The 10162-nt window shown below is 40.6% G+C and overlaps 1 protein-coding gene across 1 annotated transcript in view; it reads left to right on the top strand.

Annotated features, from left to right (window-relative positions):
- Positions 1–10162, top strand: part of MYCBP2 (MYC binding protein 2, E3 ubiquitin protein ligase) — a 336755-nt gene that overhangs the window by 295504 nt on the left and 31089 nt on the right. The window contains exons 74-77 of the mRNA XM_019523825.1: positions 254–350; positions 3899–4018; positions 6413–6514; positions 8959–9087. Of these exons, the coding sequence (XP_019379370.1) occupies positions 254–350; positions 3899–4018; positions 6413–6514; positions 8959–9087 (448 nt within the window). The remainder of the gene's footprint in view (positions 1–253; positions 351–3898; positions 4019–6412; positions 6515–8958; positions 9088–10162) is intronic.

The following is a 10162-nucleotide window of genomic DNA, read 5'->3' as shown; positions in this document are numbered from 1 at the left end:
CTTGACTTTATCAAGCTGAGCATACAGACAAGTCGGAAATTTTAAAGTAAGATGCATTCCTTATCTCTCCCTTTTATAATCTGAAAAGAAATAGTTGTGCATTGCTTTTAAAACTAGTTTCATTATCAAGTAGTATTATATTGATTTAAAATGCAGGCACTGAGCACTTGTAATATCACTTTGGATATTTTTGGATTCTACCAATGGATTGTCTTTATTAATTTAATTGGTCTTGTTTATTATCTGTCTACAGTTATATTCGGCGAGGTGAAAGCCATTGGTGGATGAAGGGCTCAACTCCTACACAGATATCAGAAATCATTATTAAACTGATTAAGGACATGGCAGCAGTAAGCTTCCATTCTCTAAGTGTTTGATATTGAAATGCTTCTGATTGCTGAACTGTTTGTTTTTCTCATCCCTTTCTCACTAGAGCCTTGCTTCATTTGGTAGTTTGAAATTGTAAATTGGGTAGAGAGTTCAGTAAAAGTCTCTCTTTTTTTTAGTTAAGACACTGAATAGGAATCCACAAGAACTGGGTTCTATCTTTGTCTTTGCTACATGCTATCGATATGATGGATGAGTCACTTGGACTCACTTTTCAGAAGTAGCCACTAATGTATTTTTCATTTACTGAGTGACTAAATTAGACGCTTGAAACCTGATTTTAAGAAATGTTTAGTGCTCAGAACTCTGTTTGCATGCACCAAAAGTCGTAGTTGTTCAGAACTAAATAGTCAAATTTCCTACACTTTATGGCCTTCACTCTGAATTTTAACTTTCTGAATGTTTGACATTACAAACATGAAAGTGTACATTCAGATAACATTAGTAGAGGTGGAGCTGGTAGTGCTGCAGTCATTTAGATGGTCCAAGATTTCTTATCAATTTTGATTTTTAATTTCTTGTAACAGAGATGGCAGACATAGTTGTGAGCCCAGTCCAGTCCATAGAGCCATTTGATGCAGCTTGTGAGACCCCCCAGAGGAGTTGGGAATTTAAGGGTATGGTGAGCAGGGCTGAGGCGTACTACCATCAAATTCCCAGCTATGGAGCCCTGCTGGGGACATGTTTTCAGCAGTGAGATCAAGCAGCAGGTGTATTGGCCCCTGCACCCTCTGCTGCTACTGGGTCTAGGCTCTGGGGAACCTTGTGGTCTGGAACCAGCCTGGGAGCACAGATGTGTTTTGACACCCCTGGTTTATAACTGCAAAGTTTAACTATTTTTGGAACAAAATTTTCCATGCCAAGTATCTGACTGGCTGAGTTTGGGGGAAATGTATAGCAGGGAAAAATAATCTATTTAGTAGGAAGGTGCTATATGTTTTTCCCACATCAAAAGAAAATCTTGCTTTCAAGGAGAAATTCTGGTACCTCCACAGTTTAGAGCAGGAACTTAAAATCAACAAGAGTTGTTATTTGTGTCCTGCTTCTGCCCGTGGCTGTTCCTTCATAGTTAATGAATCCTTAGGAGCACTATCCCCAAATCTTCATAGCAAGAATTACGAATTAGGCTCTCCCTCACATAGAGCTCTAGCAAGACAAAATCTTGTAGCATATTCTGAGCATACTTAGCCCGATGCCAACTTCACTAAAAAGAGCTGGTCAGGGTGGTCCTAATCTTTGTGCCATGGCCCATCACCCATTTGTGCCTCACACTTGGGACACTCACCTGGGGTACAGGAGACCTAGGTCAAAATATCTACTCTAGAGCAGGAGTTTGAAAATCTCCCGCTTATCCCAAGCAAATGCCCTAACCATTAGGCGTGTGCAAAGTGGCATGTATTTGCTTTGGATTCAGATTCGGCCGATTCGGAGGGACAGTGATTCAATTTGATTTGATTCGGCTGAGTTAGATCTGAAGATTCGGCCATAAACTAAACAGGTAGCAGTCCTCAAGGGTGCTGGACACAGCTGGTTGTCTTTAGCTGGTAAGACTGTTGTGGTGGGCAGAGGGAAAGGGCGTGGGGGGGGAGGCGCATATCAATGCCCCCACAGTGAGGAAGGGATTGGGGCTGGGACAAGCTGCCCAACTGGAGCAGTGGGTACAGGCGGAGCCATCCCTAGGGTTGTGCGGGGCCCGGAGGGTGGGCATGGCAAGCAGCCAGAGCTGGGTTGGGGGGGAGGGGAGGTACAGTCTTGCACAGACCTCACCATGCACCACCACGGCATGCTGCCGGCTCTGGCTGTTAGCCATCCCTTCCCCCCATTCCTGCAGCTGACTGCTCACCACCCCCTCTCTGAGCCCTGCACATCCCCAGGGATGGCTCTGCTCACACCCCACCCCCCGCCCCAATTCCTCCCTCACTGTGGGAGCGTTTATCTGCCCCCTCCCCTCTACCTGTTACAACAGACTTACCAGCTGGAGGCAGCTGTGTCCAGCATCATCAAGGACTGCTTGCCTGTTTAGTCTATGGCTGAATCTCCGAAACTGGCTGAAATCTTTTCTGAATCAATTCAGAGCCTTCCGTTTCAATTTGGAGCTTTTAATTGGTCTCCTGATTCGATTTGGAGATTCAGCCACCAAGTCGGACCGAATCTCCTCTGAATCGAATTAGCTATCAAAGTTTCACACAGCCCTACCTTGAGGACAAAAGGTACTTCAGGGTGACTGGCTCAATCTTCCTGTTGGGGGCAGTTCCCCTTTATATCAATAAAGTACTTAAAGGGGCTTTCATTCCACTTCTCAGGTAAAGCCCTAACTGCTGAGCTGTTGGTAGTTTCTCTTTGTTTTCCTAATCCATAATGTATTCTAAGCAGAACAGCTTCAACAAGTGAAGTTGAGAGGAACAAATCCCAAAAAACCTAACAAACTAGTATATAAAGCATTTCCCTGGTACGTGGGAGGTGTGGTTTCAAATCCCTGCGTGGTATCAAGGACTTATCCTGTTCCCCCACATTCCAGAAGATTGTTCTTACTATTAAACCATTGGCTAATATGGAATGGTACAATTTGCTTTCTTTGAAGAGGAGAAAGGCTTTCTTTAGAAACTTAAGCAAATAATTCTAGGAGACTGCAAAGGAAAGTACCTTAGCCAAAAATGCAGGCATCTAACACTGGTCAGTCAGCTCAGGGTGACAACCCAAGCTCTGTACTTTTTCCTGCATTTTATCTCTGGCTGTATTTTTGGGCTTCCCACACAAATGGTTTCTGAGTATCCCTTCCTTAATACCTGCCTTTTGCTATTCATTGTGTAGAGTACCTGGGTGCTTCAAGGTGGAGGATTATGCTGATTCCTCACCAAAAGGATTCTGAATTCTTTAGCAAAGTATCCCAAGAGTATCAGTCCATACACATAGTAGATAATTTGACATTTGCCAGTAATTATTGTGTATTTGAGAAATAAATGGTTTTTCTTTTAAGCCTAGAGAAGGAAATAACCAGTATCAAATAGTGTATTCTGGAACAGGTTGGCTTTACTGATGAACACTGTACTTAAATTCCATTTATTCTTACCATTCCTTTGAATCCCTGCAATTGAAGTTTCATTTCTATTTGATATTTTTAATGGGACAAATGATAGCAACATATAGTTAACCTATGAAATCCATTGTTATGGAAGATGGTAGAGGCAAATAGCATAGCCATGTTTGAAAAGGGACTAAACAAATTCATGGATGATAGCTCAATTAATAACCATTCTGTTGAGCAGAATGGTTGAACGCGTTTCCTTTGACATCTCTAAACCGGTGATGGTGGATGCCGGAGGGGGTAATGAGGGTAATGACTAGGAGACGGATAATTCCAGAGAATAGCCAATTCAGTACTCTCCCTCTATAGCATCCACTTCATCTACTGTTGGAGATGGGACTCATGGGCTAGATAGTCTAGCCCATGATGGTTCTTATGTTCTTAACAAATTGAGTTGGATAAACTATATAGTCTTTTTTTTAACAGGGTCACCTGTCTGAAGCTTGGTCCCGGGTAACAAAGAATGCTATTGCTGAAACCATCATTGCTCTGACCAAAATGGAAGAAGAATACAGATTGCCAGTGCGATGCATTGCAACAACCAGAGTACGTACCATATGTTCAGACTCATGTCAGTTTATTGCAAACATACAATTGCAGCAATCTCTTATCAAATAGGATTCCCATATTTTAGTGCAGTGTTTGGTTCCTACGTCATCTCAGGAGGAAATACTTTAGACAGAAAATGGAATTTACCATCACTAAATTCAGCACTACCCTAGTTTTACTTGAGATGCATCGTTTGAGGTATGCTAACTACTCAAGGAAATCTGTCCATTTTAGATAATTCTCATTTTCTTTAATTAAGGATTATCATATGGTGGAATTTTCTGCATTACAAACATATCTGCAGAATTTGAGTGCAACTCTGAACATCTCCCAAAGAATGAAAAACAAAAATTATGCTGTTTCATTGTTCCTTCCTTAAAATGATTCTACTTTCAATTAAACTAACTTATTTTAAAACTTGATTTTTGAGAATGTCTCCAAAAAGGAAGTTGAGTTCCTCTAGGTCTCAACTCTCCAAACTATCATTTTATACTGGTTTTACTCACAGATCATCAGCTTCTATATTTCTAGACTCCATTCAGTAACGAAGAGTCCCTGGGGCAGCCAAGCCAAGAGCTATCCATATTTGCCTTCACCTCCAGTAGCTGCAAATATTCTGCCAATAAGAACTTGTCCATCTTAAATATATTTTCTGTTTCAGCTCCTTTTTCATCTGTTCTCTGCCCTTTGAAAGGCAGTAGGACCTTGACTACTATCATGGAAAAGAGGCCAATTAATGCCCTCAATTTCTTTCTTCACTCAGGACTTAGATTAGATCCTAACATCAAACTTTCCTGCTGAATGCTAAGTTCACTAGTTCTGTTAGGGAGTTTCTGGATAAACTACCTGAACCCGCACTTCACTGAGGAAGATTAATTTGATTTTTTTTTTATAACCTTTTGTCATAATCATCTTTATTTTCACTTTATGGTTTATGCATCATTGCCTGTTTCAACTTCAAAAGCTTTCAGACCATTGTTTCCATCTGGTTTCTTCTCTTGTAGACTGTATTTGAAATTTTTGACATGGGTGAGCTACCAACCCCCCGCACTACCCCCAGCCTGGAGGACCAGACCAGAGCCCCTTTAACCGATGGTTTCCCAGTTCCCTGGAGACCTTCATGGCACTCTAAAAATGTAGCTGGTATCTAGTCCAACACTGAATCTTGAGCTAAGCGTTTACTGAATGGCTCTTCATCGTTATATCACTATGAATTGTGCAGGGTGGGGCTCCAGCCAGCGCTGCACATCACAGGGAGGGGCGCAGCCTCTGTGCAGCTGCCTGTATTGCCAGTCCTGTGCAGCCCCTGCACTTGCACAGCATGGAGGGAAGCCCCCTGTGCTGGAGCCACGTGTCTTCCCTGCTGGGCCTGCACAGCACTGTGCAGCATCTGCTGTCCTTGTGCAGGGGCTGCACATGAATGGCAGGGAGCGCCAGCAAATACAGGCAGCCGCGTGGAGGCTGCGCCACTCGCTGCTACGTGCAGCACTGGCCAGAACAGTGTCCCACCAGGTGCCTGCGCCCTGAGCACCCTGCCTGTTGCTGCGCCAGTTTCCCTCACGCCCACACCCTGCCTCCACATATACACTGGGGGGGGGTATATACTCCAGAATAAGAGATTTAATTTCTATAGATGATTCACCATTAGATGCCTCTTTTCATCTTAGAATCAAAGCTCATCTAGTATTTGCTGTCCTCAGTCCCTGCTGTATAAGGTGATGTACAAGTTCTAGGTGAACAAAGCAATGCTCAGATTTGGAGTACCCAGATAGATATTTTTTTTTTTTTCCTGTTTCTTCGGGTTCTTAGTTGGAGCTATTAAAGTGTGAACTTACCCAAGTCAGTCACAGAAAACAACTTTTTACTTTGTAAAATGACCAATGATAGCCCTGCCCATACTGTTTTGCAAGTTCCTGTTGTAGTAGTAGGTTGTTTTTCCTATAGATTTTTTTTGTTGGCAACATACATTGACATTCTCTGTTCTTGCTGAGTTATTACCCAAGTTGATTCACGCCATTGTTTAGTTTCACAATATATGTTCATGTTTCTCACTATACATTTTGTGATTGACTTTCATTTTCTATTGTGTCTTGTATAGTTAACTGATGTGTTTATAAATTTAAGACGGGGAAAGCTAAAAAGCGATAAATGATTTATACCCAAAAATGCAGTGACTATTTTGTTTTGGGTTTTTTTAAACCGGTATATTTGATAAAATGGGGAAATCTCAGATTATCATGTAGACTGGACTCTAAAGTAATGGAAATACCATTTGGAGGCACAAATTGTTTGTTCCCATCCACAAAAATTACATTTATTGTAGTTGAGACTGGGGGGGAGGTTTAATGTCTTCCTGAATGATTTCTGTAATTTTTCCTTCTCTTTCAACAGCTCTGGCTGGCCTTAGCATCCCTCTGTGTGCTTGATCAGGACCATGTGGACAGACTCTCTTCTGGAAGATGGATGGGAAAAGATGGGCAACAGAAACAGATGGTAAGACTTGGAATGCAGTATGTTTTCTAATATTTTGGACTTCAAATTTTTTTTAATAAACTTTCCAAACAAGCAGTAACAAAGCCAAAGATGACTACAGAAAATGTTGTAAGAACAAATACATTTTTAGATATACCAGAACAATGAAATCTGCCAGTGGTTCTGTTGGACCACAAAAGACTGAAAGAGGCAATTAAAGGAGGGAAGGGCATTGCTCAGAGGTTATATAATTTTCTTTGCCTCTGTCTTGTCTAGGAAGTACTTCCCCTCAAATCCTATCCGACAAACTGTTAAGTTCAAAAGAAGCAAACTACTAGGCCCAGCTGGTATAAACTCAACAGTTTCAAACAAATTTAAGAATGAAGAGGCCAAACTGCAAAGAAAATATTGTGTATTGGTATTATGGAAAGGATTGAAATGTGCTACTCCTCAAAAAGGCCATTCCAAGACCTGAGAAACTGATTTTGTACTTTTGTACTCTTGATTCCAGTCTTATAACAGCATAAATTCAGCTGCATTATATCTTAAAGTTGAGTCTTCTGAGTCCCATAAGCTGAGAGAACTTTTCTGTCTTGGAGGCTCAATTTCTCTGGGCGGATAGGTCTGATGGATGATAATCCTGTGCAAGAGAAAAGGCTTTCTAACTAAAAGGTGGAAACAACAGATGTTAGATTTGGTAAATACTTATGTGTTTATTGACCAGAAGATCCAGACTTCTAGCCTAAACTCTGAAATAAGATTAGAGAAAGCTATTTTTGTCCTTGGTTTTTACTTTAAGGACAGCTTGTGGTTAACAGGATTGCTTGCTTGCAGGTAGATCTGTGGTAGTCTGGAACACCATTTCTGATGAGCATTGGGACACAGAACATAATCACAAAGTTCGTTTTCAGTCAAAGGCAAATCCTGTTTTATATTTTTATTTCAGAGAGTCTTCCTCTTAAAACAAAGCTATCCATTTTATCAAACAGGGCCCTGTTTATTCTGTTGACACAACTTGCTGCAGAACTTTTTATTAAAAAAAACTTGTTCCCTATAATAGTGGCAAAAGCCTTAAATGAGTACACAGAGATGTCCAACAGTATGGGCACCTGTACACAAGCGCAGAGCCTACTCCAATGCTGTAAGTACAGTACATCAAAGCAGACTCAGTTAATCATGTCTGCTGGAGCATGGTAATTACTGCACTCCAGCATCCTCCCGTGTCTCGTGTATCAGTGTTCCCATGCTTAAAAATGGTGGTGGGGGTGCATGAACTAAAGCTCATCAAATGTGTGGGGATGAGGATATGAGACACTTGTACTTTAGAGTGGCTCTCATAGCTGGGGCCCCTGTAGATTTCATATCAATGTACAGTTCTCTTGTTTTGGAATAAGCAATTTTTGCAGTAGGTCTGCTCTAGTGGGTTTTTTCCCCTAAATTTCTTATAGTTAATTAAGGTATTCACATGTTCATAAATGTAGACATTCCAGAAGTGTTTATTCCAGCTTACAAAAGAACTGGTTTTTTGCCTTGGAATATGACTATAGCTGTCTATTCTCTCCTGTTTTCACCAAAAAGAAGAGTTAATTAAATTATATAGTATGCTGTCTGCACTGTTCCATGGAGTCCTGTAGCTGGAGATTAGGGAGCTAGTAGTCCCTGCAGGGAGGCAGGTTAATTGGAGCATTAGTGCATCTGCCCAGAGCCTGGACAGTCAGAGAGAGAGATGAGCTGTCAAAGCAGCTCTCAACTGTCTTATCGAAATAGAAGAGTTCTGAAATAAGTCACTTGAACAATATCACAGGAACCAAGGTGTGATGGATGTAATAAAAACCCATTTTCAAAGTGATCAGTGAAAAATACCTTCTTAAATATTTGCAACTTACAAGCCATATGGGGTGTATTATTGTAGCACTCACAATGGAAAGTAAAGGTACCCTGTGCCCGTAGAGTAAATGAATGCTGTGAGTTAGTTACCACAGGAGTTGTTCGCATTGTCAAGGGCCATACAGGGTTTTCATGATGTAGTTAGACAGAACAGGCAGCATGTCATAACACTTGAGCTCAGGGTAGATATTTTTGCCAGTTTGACACATCTCAGCAACAATACCTGTAAGTTTTTTATTAAGTTATTGCTAAAATAAAGTAAGTTGTCAGGTACAGAGATTTTTGACTCATGATCTGTTGGAAATTACTTTCGCAATTTCATTGGAGAATGAGCTAATTGTTATTAAACAAAGCAAAGCTGTTGGCTGTAGCACTACTTTTTGTTCATAAATTTGTTGCCAGGCACAACTTTTTAGGCATTGGTTATTCCAAAGCTAACAGTTAATAGTCTAAAACAAATTCTTAGCTGTTTTGCAGAAATTTTCTATTTTCCTTTCGGGGAGACAGAGTGCAGGAGTATTGACAGAAACAGAAAATTATAATAGAATAATTCCCTTTATATTTCTTTGTTTTTTTAGCCAATGTGTGATAACCATGATGATGGTGAAACTGCTGCAATCATTTTGTGTAATGTCTGTGGAAATTTGTGTACAGACTGTGACAGATTTCTTCATCTCCATCGGCGAACAAAGACTCATCAGAGACAGGTATATACCATGTCTAAGGATGTGCGTTTCAGTAGATGTCATTCAGTAGATGTCACTTTTCCCCCATTGATCAATCCCATAAGTATAGTAATCAACAGCTGTACATATTCTTTTTTTCTATATACCTCCAAAAATGAATTCATAAATTTACATTTAATTTTGTACTCAGTTTTACTTGATTTTTCTTGGCGTTGTAAAGTGTTCTTATGAACAGCACGGTAATACCAGCCAGTAAACTCTAACCCTGGCTCTTATCTGGTCCCTCCTTTCCTATTCTAACTTCATTTAATTTCCAAGAAGAAATCCAAGGGCCACATAGACATGTTAATTAAAAAATTGTCCTTTTGTTGTCTTGGAAATTTGCCGTGTTTACCACGGGTCTCATGGGGGGTCCACACTCAGGAACCCCATTCATTGCATGTTCTCACTGATGCAGTCTTCAAGCCCTGTCTACTCCCTGCCCTTGTTTCTCACTGAAGACTTAATATATAGCCCTCTTTCTTTTCCTCACCTTTTTTCCCTTGCAGCTCTTCTCTTTTCTAGAGTCATTCTCTTAAACACAGTCCTCCTAAAAATCCCTCCACCTTTCTCTCTGTCTAGCCTTTCCATTTTTTTCATTTCCATCTTTCCCTTATCCTGTCTTGATTTGTGACCACTTCCTATGTCATCACATTCCTGCAAGCTTCTTTTCTTCAGATACAAGTGTATTATGTTATGTATATAGCAGCATCCCCATACATACACCCATCAAAAATACTTGTCTTTAGCTATGGTCACAGCTATGGTCTTTCCTTAAATTCTTTGAATGAGGTTTCTACAAGTTGACACATCAATTTGTATTCCTCTAACTCTCCTGTGTTTATGGCACTGTCTTCTAGTCACTTCTCTGAATTGAAACAATGCTCACTGAAGTCTGAGTACGTTCTCTTGTTGCCTTCCACTTCTTCCTCTTTCTCTCAGCATATGTTATCTTGAGCATTGTGTTTGACACAGTTAATTACTCCTCACTACTGAATCTTCCTTTCCATTAGAATTGTTTGGTATATTCCATATTATTCCATATGCCAACCTACTA

This window comes from Gavialis gangeticus, unplaced genomic scaffold, assembly GCF_001723915.1.
Source record: "Gavialis gangeticus isolate Ggan-Ray unplaced genomic scaffold, GavGan_comp1, whole genome shotgun sequence".
NCBI classification, from domain to species: domain Eukaryota; kingdom Metazoa; phylum Chordata; order Crocodylia; family Gavialidae; genus Gavialis; species Gavialis gangeticus.
This window is presented reverse-complemented; position numbering and strand designations above follow the sequence as displayed.